The sequence below is a fragment of the Scardinius erythrophthalmus genome, assembly GCF_964197995.2.
Source record: "Scardinius erythrophthalmus genome assembly, chromosome: 9".
Lineage (NCBI taxonomy): Eukaryota > Metazoa > Chordata > Actinopteri > Cypriniformes > Leuciscidae > Scardinius > Scardinius erythrophthalmus.
In genome coordinates, this window is record NC_138229.1 from 5,917,992 (window position 1) to 5,933,954 (window position 15,963).

At 36.2% G+C, this 15,963-nt stretch overlaps 1 protein-coding gene across 1 annotated transcript; it reads left to right on the forward strand.

Annotated features, from left to right (window-relative positions):
* The first annotated feature begins 49 nt into the window (after window positions 1-49).
* On the forward strand, window positions 50-15,861 carry exoc3 (exocyst complex component 3). The gene is made up of 13 exons (XM_081373558.1): window positions 50-398; window positions 1,315-1,463; window positions 1,548-1,767; window positions 3,044-3,725; window positions 6,901-7,018; window positions 7,910-8,035; window positions 8,121-8,221; window positions 8,331-8,441; window positions 9,297-9,438; window positions 9,532-9,654; window positions 11,201-11,362; window positions 14,252-14,373; window positions 15,032-15,861. The coding sequence occupies exons 2-13, from the start codon at window positions 1,320-1,322 to the stop codon at window positions 15,234-15,236; spliced, it is 2,256 nt and encodes a 751-aa protein (XP_081229684.1). The 5' UTR covers window positions 50-398; window positions 1,315-1,319; the 3' UTR covers window positions 15,237-15,861.
* The last annotated feature ends 102 nt before the right edge of the window (window positions 15,862-15,963 follow it).

Below are 15,963 nucleotides of genomic sequence, written 5' to 3' on the forward strand. Positions count from 1 at the left end.
TTTCTGTTTGAATTTCTCTCAGATTTTAGTTTGATTTTCTACAGCTCCTGATCTAAACAATGAATGTACTAATGGTAAATGTAGAACTTTCAAATATAAATTGGACCCATTGAAGATAGCAGAAAAAGGCAGAACACACAAAAGAAAATATTGAACTCGTCTGCTCATCATGTTGACCCTCGTGATCTGAGTGTTGTTTGCGTAAAGTCTGCGCACAGTTGATGCTCTCGCACAGGCGCAGTCGCGAGTCGTCATCTGACTGACTGATGAGAGTTGGGCGACTCCAGGAAGACGCAGCTGTTCTGACAGTAAATTAACAAAATAAACATACATGAAAATAAAATATCAATGAACAGATTATAACATCTCACAGCACGTCCAACGAACACCACGTCCGGGTAAGTACATTCACATGACCTCGAGAATTTAACGATATGTGCATGAAAAAGCGCAGACCCCTGAATGCTAATGTAGTTAGCCAGGTAGCATCTGTCACTGTTGGCCTTTCTGCACAGAAATTCAGCGCGATGAATGTGATTATTACAATAAATTAAACATCTTACAGTATCTTTTCCCTAAACCATAACTGTTTCGAGCAGGTGTTCGCATTCGCAACTATCTTTATCTGTTTGTGTTAGCTTGGTTATTGCCAACTGCAAACATATACACATACAGATACACAAATGCACAATATGAATATATGAGCATATATATAAACGATACAAGAATGCAAAAACACATTAAATATTAAAATACTTAAGTACACACCAAGTGTACAAAGCACAATAAGGTATTTAACCTTCACTGATTTATTTCATTGAATCAGGATTATTATAGTTTAAGTTTACTAAAACAAACCATAAAAAAAGTTACTTTTTACTAAAAAAAATAATTTATCGTTTTCATTTAGTTCACCTTGATGTACTAAAATAACTAAAACTGAAATCAAAAATAATATAAAACGTAATATAATTTTTTTTTATATATATATAGGCCTATATTATATGATAGATACGCATAAAAATGTATAAACATCAGAATATTACTAAAACTTCAACTTAAATTAAAATGATGGTAATATGGAAATAAAAACGAATTAAAAATATTAATACAAACTATAATAGGATCGCAATGATACTAAAATAATACTGCAGTGCATTTAACCCATAACCATTGTAGAATCTTTACTGCTATTTGTGCCATTTACTGCTCTTTCAACAATTTTGAGTACATTTAAACCTTGTTGTTGGGGTTGGGTCATTTTCAGCACTCTTAACCCTTGCTGTTTTTGTCAACTCTTCCGTTCGGGATCAGTTACTATGGAGGAGACGAACAGAGAGGCCGTTGCCACAGCGGTGCAGAGGGTTGCTGGGATGCTTCAGCGCTCGGACCAGCTGGACAAAGTGGAGCAGTACAGACGGAGAGAGGCGCGCAAGAAAGCATCCGTGGAAGCAAGATTAAAGGTGACGCCATTTCCATTTAACCCTCTGCTGATCTATTACGATTGCTTTTACCACTTCATTAAACCAAACCATGCTCTTCATCAGGCTGCCATTCAGTCTCAGTTGGATGGGGTACGAACAGGCCTCACGCAGCTCCATAATGCTCTGTGTGATGTGAAAGACATCCAGAACTCTCTGGCCGATGTCAGTAAAGACTGGAGGCAGAGCATCAACACCATAGAGAACCTGAAGGATGTGAAGGACGCCGTGGTTCAGCACAGTCAGCTGGCTTCAGCCGTGGAGAACCTCAAAAACATTTTCTCAGGTGAGGATGTGTGCTTGCTTGCACAGTTAATGTGCAGGATCAAAATAATATCAGTAGTTGGGTTCCTCTAGTTGGTCGGTCATTTAGGCGAGGTTAAAAATAGGATCTGTTCTTTAGTTAATTGCAGATTAACAGTTTGTTTTTCCCTATTTTGTCATTTATTTATTTACTTAATTAGAATAATAATAATGGTATTATTTTTCTGAGATGGTCCGTTTCTTAAGTTTATTTTCTCCAACATTTGTATTTATTTCTTTTTATGAACTAAATTAACTAAAATATTACTATTTATGTATTTATTTATTTATCTTTAATATTTATTAGTTGTTTTTTGTTTGATTGCACATTCATATGTTGTTTTTCTGTTTTTAATACATAAATTAATATGTATTTTCAATTATTTTATTTAAAAATTAAAATGATTTATTTTAATATATAAAATAAAATGTATTAGCTGTTTATCAGATGATTGCGCATTTACTGGTTGTTTTGCAGTTAATTGCAGATTAACAATTTGTTTTTCCCAATTTGTAGTAATTTAGCATATTTATTTTTTGCTTAATAATATTGTTATTATTTTTCTAAGATGGTGTCTGTTTTTTTCTGTAGACAACATGTTAAGTTTATTTTTCTCCAACAATATTTGTATTTACTTATTTATTTATTTAATTATTAACAGTTGTTTTCTGATTTTGGAATATAAATTAATATGCATTATTTATTTTTATATATATATGATTAAAACTATTAGCTATTTATCAGGTGATTTTCCCCAACAGTATTTTCGTCAGTTGTACTACTTATGCATTTATTTAGTTAGTTAGTTAGTTAGTTAATTTAAAAAATATATATTTATTAGCTATTTTTAAGTTGAAGGCACATTTACATGTTGTTTTTCTTAATTTTCTTCCTTTATTTTTATTTCCTTATTTTTTAATAAATAAAATAAAAATGTATTTATTTAGTTAGATAAAACATATATTTTTTTACTATTTATTAGCCATTTTCAGGTGATTGCACATTTATGGGTTGTTTTTCAATACAAAACAATATTTGAGTGATTTTTACTACTTGATTATGAAGCCTAATTCTTTATTTACTTATTTCTTTAAATAAATATTTATAAATAAATTTTATAAAAATGTATTTTAGGTTATTTTATATTTTATTTTACTTTATTTTTTAATACATTTTTATTTTAGAATTGATGCTAGATGCTATATTGGTATAATTTTCATTTGGTGACACTGCACCCATATTTTCTCTTTCTCCACAGTGCCTGAGATTGTACAAGAGACCCAGAATCTGATCGAACAGGGCGAGCTTCTTCAAGCTCACCGCAAGCTGATGGACCTGGAGTGCTCCCGCGACGACCTCATGTACGAGCAGTACCGCATGGACAGCAAGAACGTCCATGACATGAACCTCATTCGTGGCTACTTCGGCCAGGTGCAGGGCCTGTCGGAGGAACTGTCCAAACAACTCTGGATGGTCCTCCAACGTGCCATGGTCACTGTCCGTCGCGACCCCACCATGCTGGTGTCTGTGGTTCGAATCATCGAGCGCGAAGAGAAGATCGACCGCAGGATGCTGGATCGTAAGAAGCAGACTGGGTTCATCCCGCCTGGGAGGCCCAAATGCTGGAAAAAACGCATGAATGAAGTCCTAGAGGGCACCGTGAGCGGTCGCATCGAGAGCACGCAGTCAGAAACACGCGAGTCTGACAAAATGTGGTTGGTGAGGTTGCTGGAGATCATGAGGAAGTACGTACTGGACGACCTGATCATAGTGAAGAACATGATGGTGCAGTGCTTCCCTCCTCACTACAACACCTTCCAGGTGTTCTTCGACCTCTATCATAAGTCGGTGTCGGCGCGGGTGCAGGAGCTCGCCGCAGAGGATCTAGAAGCCAATGAGATCGTGTCTCTTCTCACATGGGTCCTCAACACGTATAAAAGGTAAGATACATGTTGAATGCGTTTATCATAGTACTTGAGTGCTCTGTTGTGACAACAATTATTGTGAAAACTGATTAATTATGATATTTTAATGGCACATTGGGTGCTATCTTGCAGTACAGTTACTTTTTAGCCGATTTTTAACACGTTTTGTATTGTTACAGTGTCGGTAGTATATGTAAATGTACAATGTTTACTCTTTCTCAGTGTTACCAGGATCGAGAAATTCCTGTTTATTAGTCAGGTAAAGTCCGCTCCAGGGCTTTCGTGAAAAATACAGATTGTACTTTCACATTTTTGAATCCCCGCCCACAGACAGTCGGATCGACAGAGGGTTATTAACAGAACAGTTGAGTAGGTTTATCACTGAAAATTGAATTGTCCTATGTCTACTCTTTAAACAGCTCTCTCTGTTTGGCCTAAAACACTGTGTTCGTGGTCATCCAGTTTGAAATGTTAACTACAAACATGGAGGATTTTCGTTCTCTCTGTATTTACGATGCTTTGCAGCCTTTAGCCTCTCCCTACAACACACTGGATCCTTCACTGGAAAAACCGAAGGTTCCTCACTACCGCTAAACGTTTACTCTTTGAATTCCTGCACCCGGGAACAATACAAGTCAACACAATTGTGACTAAAAGTTAAAGAAGTATTTCCTACTAAAGCAAGGCGGTATTTGACTCTGGTCAAGATATAGCAGACTGGGAGTGGCCTTGGCATAATAGGTGTCAAAGTTTTACTAACTATTTGGAAAAAGGGAAGACAACAGCCTTTATTTCCCTGTTTCCTAGACAGTAGCTTTAATGAAAAGTTTTAATGAAAGCCCATTTGCCAGCAGTGAAGTTGAGACCGTAACTGTATAAGGACACCGTATTATGGCAGTGATGGATTAAACAAGTTAAACATGTTTTTTGTGTGTTATACTTTGAATATTGTTGTTGCAAATTGAGTCTTTTTGCTTCAATTTACAAGATCAAAATGATATGTTATTTGTTGAGTTTTACCAATCGGTCTGTTATTTGGCAGAGATGGGTGATTAAAAATGGTTTCTGTTGTATTTTCACAGGTTATTTTCCCAAGCAATATTTTATTTGTAATATATATATTTGTGCACAAAATTATAATAAAAATACTACTAATAATAACTATTATTATAATTATATATAATAACATTTTATTTTTATGTTTCTAAGATAGATGTTTCTGTTGATACTGGTTATATTATATATAATAATAATATTGTGAATTTATAGCTGTATTATTTCCAGCGGTTATTGCAAATAGTAAACCTAGTAGATTTTCCTTGTAATGAAAACACTTGCTTGATGGAAAACTACCCTCTGTGATGTTGTAGTTACTTCTCTAACTCAGCATTGCATTCCTCAGTGGCAGATCAGTCTGTCAAAGTGCAGCAGAGAGCAATTATCTCAATATTTAAAGCAGAGCGGAGAGCAGAAGAACAGCTTTGGGTGCTTAATCTGACTGATGGACTCAAAACAGACCTTCACATAGTGTGCCCTCACAGGACTGGAGGCAGAGGAAGAATAATACACTGATGTGCACCAGAGTAAACACACCAGAGCTGGAGAGAAAGACAGGCAGTTCTGCCTTTGGTGCTGTTTTACATGCTGTGGTAGGACAAGTTGGGATGCATTATATGGACTAGGTGTTACATTTTTTATTTCTTTGCATAGCCTACATAAGCTTTATTTCTATTTATATACAATTATATTTAGCCTATATACTAGTATTTATCATTATTTTGAATTGGCTTTAACTGTTATATTTTCAGTTTCATTTAGTAATTTTGTTGTCTTTTAGTTATTTCTATTAGTTATTTCTTATTTATATATATATATATATATAATTATATATATATATATAATTTTTTTTTTTAGCTTTAATTTCTTTTTATTTCATAATTTATTTATTTTTTTTTCATTTGTGCCGTTTTTGCCTTTTATTAGGATAGGACAGTAGCTTGACAGGAAGTAAGAGAGCGAGAGCGAGAACAGGAGAGGGGGAACATGATCAGGAAAGGCCACGAGCCGGGACTCGAACTCGGGTCGCCCGAATCGCAACAGCGCTACATGTCGGCGCACTTTCCCACGAGGCTATCGGCCGACTGCTATAAAGATCTTATCGTTGTCTTATTTTACGCTAAAAAAAGGAAGAAATGAGAAACTATTTAATGTTAAGCATTGCGACATTATTTTCATGACAATTACTGTAAGTACATTTCCCCCGCTCATTCTCACCTAACTTCAGGTTCAAAACCAGTCTTTGCAGTTGGGGTGGAACGGATCGTACATTTATTTATTTATTTATTTACATTTAGTAGACACTTTTATCCAAAGCAACTTACATTGCATTTCAAGGTACACATTTACATTGTTATCAGTTCTTGCTTTCCCTGGGAATCGAACCCATGACCTTGACATTGCAAGCTCCAACGCTCTACTGTTTGAGCTACAGGAAAGTTAATTAATTGCAAAGTTTATCATTTGCATGTAGCCTGGGTTTCCCCATGCTGCCTTGAGCGCAGCGCGATTTTATTCACGCTGCTAGGCAGCCTGGATACCATGGACCAGATTTTCCCCTCAAAAAGGGAACCAATCACAGAACGGGGAGGGAGCAGCAAGACGATGACGACGTCTATGCGACACACCGGAGCAGTTTGTTTATATCTATGGATCCAACATGGTATCAGACGCGAAGTTACCTTTCGATGCAACTTTAGTAGTTTAGAACGCAAGTTTATTTCGCCTTCTTCCTCGTCGAATTTCTGTCTCTCTACATACGTCATCTGGTATAATTGAAACGATTGGCTATGAGCTACGTACAGCGCATTTGATAGACATTCGTAGTGCCCAATAAACGGCTCTGGGCATTCGTAAACCACGCCTCAAATACGAGAAAATGAGCATGTGGTTCCCAGACCACATCTCAATGAGACGAGGTCTGACGTTAGCCAGTCTAATTTGCATGTTTTGTCTTGCCAATTTACACATTCAAGCGATTTTAAACTGTTCCAGTGCAAGAAAAGGCGAAAAGAGAACTCAATCTCAGATAGCGTGCGAAAACCAAATTGAGTAAAGCCATTTCTCTGACATTGACAAAGAGCAGAAACAGGTGTAATTCATGCATTTGTATGTCTGATTCTGTCTTTGGCAGTGTGGATATGATGGGTGATCCTGATCTGCAGCCCGAGTGTGACGTCAAGAAGTTGGAGCCGCTGTTGCCTGACAAAGTGGTGGATGATTTGCTGGGCAAATACCTCAAAACATTCACTGTGAGTTCCTCAAGTCTGCAGCACTGGCTTAAAAATTCAAATATTATCAGCCTTTAATTTTAGTGTTTAGTCTTTTGAAATATCGTCAGTGCTGGGAAGTAACTTATTTAATGTAATCTGATTCCAAAAATGATGTTCATCGGGGTTCGTACAAGGTGCTTAAAGTGCTTGAAGTACTTGAATTTTACTTTTTGAAATTTAAGTCCTGGAAAATCCTTGAAAACAGCCATATTTTTGAAGAGGAGCTTGAAAAGTACTTGAATTTTTTTGAGAGAATACAATCGTTTCGCGCAAAATTAACGCTGCAGTCCGTCTGAGATATAGAGCTATTTCACATGGCAATGAGCATGATATTAAGTTTATGATAAGTATATAATATAACTTTCATTCTTCAGGTCAATCATATATTCATGGAGTTTCAGTATCATTTCAATGGTTAAGGGGATTTCCCAAGCCTGACAGCGCTGGTCAATGGATTGATCTCTATGAACTGAAACATCAGATACCATATGTAATTTGAGGAAAAAATAAAAATAAATGAATAAATAAAAAATAAATTGTTTGATAAGTGCTGATTGAAGTCCTTGAAATCCCAAAAAGTAGTGCTTGAAAAGTCCTTGAAAGTCCTGGAATTTCATTTTACAGAATCTTTACGAACCCTGGTACATGTAAAATAAAATCTTATTCAAATGTATGTGATAAACAAGTTAAGGATAAAAGTAAAGTCAAAAGTAATCTAAAAGTAGTCAGATGTAATTGATTAAGTTACTAACTATAGTTTTATTGTAGTTATGGACTACTATTTGTGAGTAATCTTCCCAGCACTGAATATTGTGTGTGCACGAGCATTATCAGTTCAGCAAGTGTTTATTTTTTTCCATTTCTCTCTAGTCAAACATCACAGGCTGGCTGCGTAAAGCTCTAGAAACGGATAAGAAAGACTGGCAGAAGGAGACGGAGCCTGAGGGCGACCAGAACGGCTACTACCAGACCACCTTACCTGCTATTGTCTTCCAGGTACAACAACTTCTCTCTGGCCTCATGCTTTCATGCACCCACTCGCATGAGGCCTTTTCATTCAAATATCCCTCTTTATCCTCAGATGTTTGAGCAGAATCTCCAGGTGGCCGCTCAGATCAACGAGACCTTTAAAGAGCAGGTGCTGAAAGTCTGTCTGAAGCAGATGAACTCATTCCTAGTAAGGTATTGTGATCTCAAACTGCCCATTTTCTTTAGTTTTTTCCCACCGTTTGTTATTATTGTGTTAGCTCAGTGACAGGCACACTTTCACCCTTCGTACATGTGCATTCAGGTACCGAGAGGAGGCGATCGCCTATAAGGAGGAACATCTGAAAGATCGTCAGCTTCCGCAGTGCTACGTTCAGTACATGATTGCCATCATCAACAACTGTCAAACCTTCAAGTGAGTGTCTCTTAATCATTTATTGATTTCTTTTTTTTTTTCTTTTTTTTTTAAGTAACACATTACATTATTCCATTCTCCCAATTCAGACCAGCTGGGCCTTACGAAGTGTTAAATTCAGTTTAATAAAATTTAAGGTCTTAAATGTGGTATTTTAAATGGTATAACACAAGGTTTAATTATCTTTTTATGATGTCTTAATTTGAGCACGTAAAACAAATCACAATACAGCCTAATGTGACTCTTAAACTGTAAAAGGTGATGATTTAATGAAATAAATGCGAGTGATGTACGTTTCATTGTCAAAATGCGGCACTGTTGCGTGCTCTACATGCTTCGTGGTTTTAGAGCAGTTCGCAATTGATGAATAGTGAAAATAATGCATTGTTTTTGCTTATTATGGGGCTGTTGAATGCTTGAATCTGATTGGTTGACGAACGTTCTTCCCTAAATATTAGGGAAATGCATGGCTAAAGTAGTTCCAGGCAGGTCTTGAGTAATTTCAAAGGTTCCTTTTTGTATGGAAAACACATATTGTCTTTTCTCCCACACATACACACACACACACACACTCGCACAGAAACGTGTTGTCAGCGCTGCTCTGACAATTTTATCAGTAAAATAGTTTAGCAACTTAAAAGCTACTTGACATCTCTCACAAGCGAGGTAATAACGGCTCTGTTCTTGAAGCAGATACACTTACATTTTCGCTATTAGTAGAAACTGTTGAGAGACTCATTATTTTCTAATAATTCAACAGCCCATCGTCAATTATCCCTTACATATTCTTATCGTCTATAATTGACTGCTAATAACCAAGCTAATGTTTTAATTAATGTCAATGTTTGTTGTCAGGGAGTCTATAAATAGCCTGAAAAGGAAGTACTCTCAGTCGACTGAAAGCACTCAGAACGACGCCGCCATAGATAAGCTCCTGAATGATGTGGCCAGAGAGGGCTGCCAGTTCCTGCTAGATGAAGTCTTCCTGGATTTGGAGGTAAATGCGCTCTTGTCGTGTACGGTCAGTTGCTAAGGTTTAGTGACTGGGATAAACATGCTAAATTTTGACTGTTTCTTGCTCTCTCGACAGCATCATCTTAACGAACTGCTGACCCGGAAGTGGCTGTCAGGCTCTCATGCTGTAGACACCATCTGTGTGACGGTGGAAGACTACTTTAACGACTTTTCCAAAATTAAAAAGCCGTATAATCAGGTTTGCACACTAAAACCTTTCAGAATAAGTGTCCTCTTATAGTAGTTTTATTTGTCATGTAATGCTGATAAGATCAAAGAGCTGTTCCGTACAATCATGTTTCTCTATCCTTTAAAAGTTTGAGGATTATTTTTCATGTTTTTGTAAGATGTCTCTTATGCTTACCAAGGCTGCATTTGTTTGATCAAAAATACAGGTATAGTGTGAAATATTATTAGGAACTGTTTTTGATTTTTCAGCATCATTACCACAGTCTTCAGTGTCACATGATCCTTCAGAAATCACTCTAATATGTTGATTTGCTGTTTAAGGCGAGACACGGCAGGCAAAAACAGAGATTTTTCATGCAGTGGTCAGTTTTGAGATTTTGGGCTAGTTTACTCCTTCAATATGTGTTCTTTCAAGCTGCTATAAAGCAAACGTTGAAAATATACATTAAGATGTTTATTTTATTACATTTTGTTTACTTGCGGCAGTAAGTTTCTCCCGAATTTACCAAGAAGTTAGCATTCCAACGCGACACGCCGAGATCCGTCTGTTTACTTAAGTCTGTCATGACCAGTGTCATTGTAAAGCTCTGAGTCTCCTGCACAACTATGTTGTAACCCAGATATGGGCATTTCCTTTCTATCAGTAAGCAATCGTGAATGTCCAAAGGGGGATTTAAAACCAATGACAGAATCTCATTTAGAGCTATTTAAATCTTTAAATGCCGTTTTCTCAAAAGGATTTTTTTTTTGTCATTCTCCAGTAAAAACATCTCAGCCTATATAGCACTTAACTTTCCAGTTATACACTTAGTAGTATTCTGAAGATATTTTCAGAGGGATTTGTTAATAAATCATTCCTGGTCTGATTTATGTGACATTTTAATAAAAAAAATATGGCGAAAATCAATTTCTTAAGGCTATGGACAGTATATTTTGATTTCCTTGGTAATGAAAGCATATATCCTGAAATCCCTCTGAATTATTTTTTCATCTTGTGTGTAAACAAAATGAAAAAAATAATTTTGCACCTTTATCATATGTTCAGATCTATCTACCGAAAATATATGCAACATCGCACATATTTAATTAGATAATGCCTAATTTGCATAATTAAACATACAAATTTCAAACACTTGTAATACATTTTTTTATATACTTGTGTAAATAATCAACTGAGGAAGTTTCATGGTGATATCTATTATTTTAAAATTTGACCCTATTTACCTGTAGTGTCTCGCCTTAAGAAACATTTCTGATTATTATCAGTGTTGAAAACAGTTGTGCTGCTAAATATTTTTGTGGAAACCACCATACCTTTTTTTAGGATTCTTTGATGAATAGAAGGTTACAAAAAAGAGCATTTCTTTGACATAGAATTTTTTGAGAACATTATAAATATCTTTAATGTCACTTTTGATCAATTTAATGCGTCCTCGCTGAACAAAAGTATTCATTTCTGTAAAAAAAAAAAAAACCTTACTAACACTAAACTTTTGCACAGTATATATAGTAATGTTAATGTGTTTTTAGTGATTTAACATGCGTGTGTTAAACAGGAAATGACGAGTGAGGCTCATCGGCGGGTGGTGGTGGAGTATTTGAAAGCCATCATGCAGAAGCGCATCTCGTTTAAGAATGCTGACGAAAGAAAGGAGGGAGCGGACCGGATGATGAAAGAAGCGGAGCAGTTCAAATTCCTCTTCAGGAAACTTTCTGCTGTGAGTCTCACAAAAGAAACTACAAACACTCTGAATGATGTCTCTAGAATGTTATGCTATAATTAGTGATCGACCGATATTGATTTTTTTTATGACCGATACCGATTATTTGCATGTTTATGTGCCCGATAACCGATATGCAGAACCAAGATTTATTTACTGTTATACTTCTGTTTTTGGCACAATTATAACAACACAAATGAACTGAACAAACCATTTTATTTATAACAATCACTCCCTCCTTGCATACAAAAAAACCTTTATATTTATGCACAAATAAATAGAGGGGTCTGAGTCCAAAACTAAAGTGCACTGTTACTAAGTGTCTTTGTTTAAAAAGTTTTTGCATAGCTATTTTAGTAGTGTAACTTAATACTCCCAGAATTAGGTTGTAGTGTAGAAAACATCAGCAGCAACAATGTTAACAATAGGCAAAATAAATGTTAAAAATCTAATGTTTTCACATGGAGAAAATAATTGACAGGGAATATCACCTTTGCAGAAATGCAATTCATTTTAAACAGTTTTAGAAGGTTTATGTGCCGTTTAATAGGTTTAAAGAGTGAGGAATAATTCACTGAGCTGGAATATAACATTGTCAGGAAAGTAACAAACAAAACAGCATATTTGCATTTTTTTGTCGGTCTAGAATGATCATGAAATGCTTTCTGACAAAGTGCTGTTTATCTATGCATTTACACAGAACTATAACTTAGGCTACTCAACCGCGATCGCGCGTGGAGATAATAAATAATTAATTTCCACAGAGCGGTATTTATTTATATGTGTATTAGCGAAATGATGGTTATGTAGTAAATGATAATATAATTTAGGGTATTTAAACGAGATAATCTTGTCAAAAGTTTCATTCCGTGGCCGTGCTTGAGCATTCCTGATCATCAACCCAGTGAGTGCTCAGCAATATAAACAAACTTTTTTCTCGAGACTAATGGTGATCAAATACAACAGATAGAGAATTAAATTCAGCGCTTTTATTTTCAACATGCACTCATTCATGTCTGTTTTATTTAATTCATGTAAAGTTACGTCTTTATTGGGGCAGGACATGACGGTCGGATTATGCTTCGTGACTCCATGAGTTCGTCTCAATGTTTTAGAACCAAGCTGCATAAATAAACTATATCAGGCATTTATGTCTCAATTCTCATTTCTGTATGTCTGTTATGTTAAATAAAGTTGAATAATTAAAGCAAAGCAAGCAGAACATATACTTTACATCTGCACAGAGTTGTTGTTGACTGATCTGCAATGGCGTAATTCTCAAAACGGCCACAAGATGGCGCCGTTTATCGGCGAATCCGATATTACAAAACCGATACCCGATTATGGGAAAATGCTTAAATATCGGGAAAAATATCGGTAAACCGATACATCGGTCGATCACTAACTATAATCCAAGAAGTGAATCAGTGTTGTAATTTAGAGCGCACATAACTTTCAGACATGACTTTCTTCTCTTCTTTATAGTTCATTTGAGGCAGTTTGTATAGCGCTATTTTGAATGACAAATGTCGAGAGTGCATCCACGTAATAATGCGCAAGCGCGCAGCTCTCCGCTCACAGGCAGATTCGCTTTGATTTTGCTTTCGCTCAAAACTGGACACCCACTTTCATGTACCGTGTTCTCTTATGAATTGGCTCTGTTCTACGTTACCTTAGATATTTTTGTGTGCGTGCTCTTGCTGTACAATTCTCTTGTTTCCTAGATAATGTTGCCCAAAGTTATCAGAATAAACTCCCATGATTGACCAATTAAATAACCTAGGGTACCTTTAAATTGCAAAGAATTTAAGGATCCATCTTTGCATGTAAAATAATTCCATGTAGCCTACACATTTCGGTAGCATTTTCAAGCAGCTTTTAGGCAGCAAGTTCTCTATCTTTTCTAACCGATCCGAATTACGATTTTCATTAAACGGGGCGATACGTGGAGCCATGAATATGCTAATTAGCCCCGCCTCCACTCACTCACACAAACGCTGCACAATAGTATCGCGCTCTACAACGTCAGACACGTAATGGCAATTAATATGATTAGCTTTTTGCTTGACTACATTATCAAACAGCTAATAATGTGTTGCTAACGTTACACAAACCATGTTCCCTTTCGCCATTTCAGAGTCAGACAGCTGCCTTCAAACAACTCAGGACGTCAGCGGAGAAAGACATATAGTTTATCATAATCATAACATCCTAATACACATCATACACCCGCTATATTACTAAATCAACCCGATTTTGCATATCAACAGAAAAATATACTTCTCTTGAGACTCCCCTGCTAGTTCGGTGTTAATGATATGCTAAAGCCTGCCGGCACGTCGACGTGATTGGTTACAAGGTAGTTTGTGACATCAGAAACACCAGCGATTTCAAAGCGTGTCTTTGGTTCACTGCAGTTTTAAAGAGAAAATACTCAGCAGTGATGTTGACTTATGAATATACACATGGTTTGTCTTAAAGCATATTAAAAACACCACATAGACGTATAAACAATATTAAAAACATGATTTTCACCACAGGGGGACTTTAAGCTTCATCCACCAAATATATATCACTAACAAAGCCTAGCAACTGCCTTATGAAATGTTAGCAATGTGTTAAAACATGTTAGCAACATGCTAAAACAAGTTTAAGTTACATACTTATTGTAAATAATTTAATTCTAGGTGTTTTTAAAACAAATTGTATATAGTTCTACAATAATAGTATATCAACGTAGTCGACGTAATGTCTGATTTCTCCTAGAGCACCACATAAGCCAGAACTGCTACTGATCACAATAACATGTAACGTCATCAGCAGCTTTTTAAAGAGCTAGTTTTGAAGCGTGTGTGTGTGTGTGTGTGTGTGTGTGTGTTTGTTCAGGGAGAGGACTCAGACCGGCTGTGTGACTCCATCAGTGCCATCGCTGAGGTCTTCAAGCTGACCGATCCTGCGCTGCTCTACCTGGAGGTGTCCACCCTGGTGTCCAAATATCCTGACATCAGGTCAGACTTCATTACATTGAAAACGAGTGTGTTTCTGAACTTCTAGTACAGATTACAGGTTTTGTGAGATTCACATAAACTCTAAAAAGATCTTGTGCTGGTCATATTTCACCCCAAAATTACTAGGAAAATTATTTTTTAATTGAATTTTATTTCATTTTAATTACACTAGCCTGTTTTAAGGGCCATTACGATTTTTAGCATTTGAATGAGATTTCTGTGATAATTATCAATCATTACCAATTATCAGAACTACCATTTATTACTGTATTGTAAAATAAATGCCATTTATCTACTGTATATTGTAAATCATTTATACATCATGGTACTATTTGTTGTATTGCCTTTAATTATGATAATTTAATAATAATAATTTAAAAAAAAAACAGTACATTACTGCATTAGAGTAATAGTAATAAGCCTAAAAATAATAATGAAAATTCAGACACATTGCAGTAATTAGTAATTTGAGGGAAAATGGACATAAATTGTCATGAAAATGTCTCAGTGTAAAAAAAATTGTAATGCCAATATAGTTTCTCATTTCTTTCCTGATTTTAGCTCAACTAATTTCTCTTTTAGGTAACTTTATCTATCATTACCAGTGGCTTGAATATGGAGTATTACATTTAAACATAAGGTCTTCTTCTTTCATCAGAGAGGAACACATTGTGGCCCTGTTAGCTGTCCGCGGTGATGCCAGTCGAGAAATGAGACAGATGATCATAGAGACTCTGAACCAGAACAAACCGTCCTCTTCCTCTGTGTCTCAGCCGGTCTTCAGAGACATCACCGTGCCTTCCAGCACCATGACCACCATGACCGCCATGACCTCCATGACTGTACCTAAACTGCTGAAATAATCTGACCTTTGACCCCTGGAGCCTTTACTAAGCCACTAACAGGCCACAGAATGACTAAGAGATTCCCTTAATGCACTTTGGAAATACATTCACTGCAATGTAAGTGGATGATGTTGTGTGTTTGCGTGGCAGCAGAACATTTCCAGATGAGGTTGCCGTTTCTGCAGACGGCTTTATGATGACTTGATGTACAGAAACATTTCAGATCTGTAACAAATCACTGAATTCTTCACGTCAGTTTTCATTTCAATAAAATCTGGATTAACACTAAGTGATCCACACTGAATGATGTATGATGTTGTATTAAACTACAGATCATCTCTGTTTATACACGCACACACACACACACATGCCCTGGATCTGCCAGCTTATGAGGAACAGGCAGCTTGCGTGAGTATTGAAATGTTTGATCATCCCTCTCTTCTCATTGGCTGTGCTCATGGGGGAGGAGCTCCAGCATGATGACATGTAATTATTCAAATCTTCATGTAACTGATACAAGTTTGATTACACAGTGCCATGACTGGGATTGAATGCCTGTGTTCAGATTGGAGTATTAGCAAACTGCTTCATATTTCATTTTAAGAATGAATGTCACATTATGCAATAAACAGTTCAAACTGTGCAGTCAAGTATATTTAATTCAGGCAGTGGTGCCCGGTTACAATTATTTTATTTTATTTTTAAATCAGCAAGACTACAATATGGTCTCATTTGTAAACATTAA

Bases quoted from the DNA above. Each gene is read 5' to 3' on its own strand.
- exoc3 (XM_081373558.1), top strand. From the start codon at position 1,320: ATGGAGGAGACGAACAGAGAGGCCGTTGCCACAGCGGTGCAGAGGGTT. The intron at 7,019-7,909 runs GTGAGTTCCTCA...ATTTCTCTCTAG, and splicing joins AATACCTCAAAACATTCACT to TCAAACATCACAGGCTGGCT. The intron at 11,363-14,251 runs GTGAGTCTCACA...GTGTTTGTTCAG, and splicing joins TCTTCAGGAAACTTTCTGCT to GGAGAGGACTCAGACCGGCT.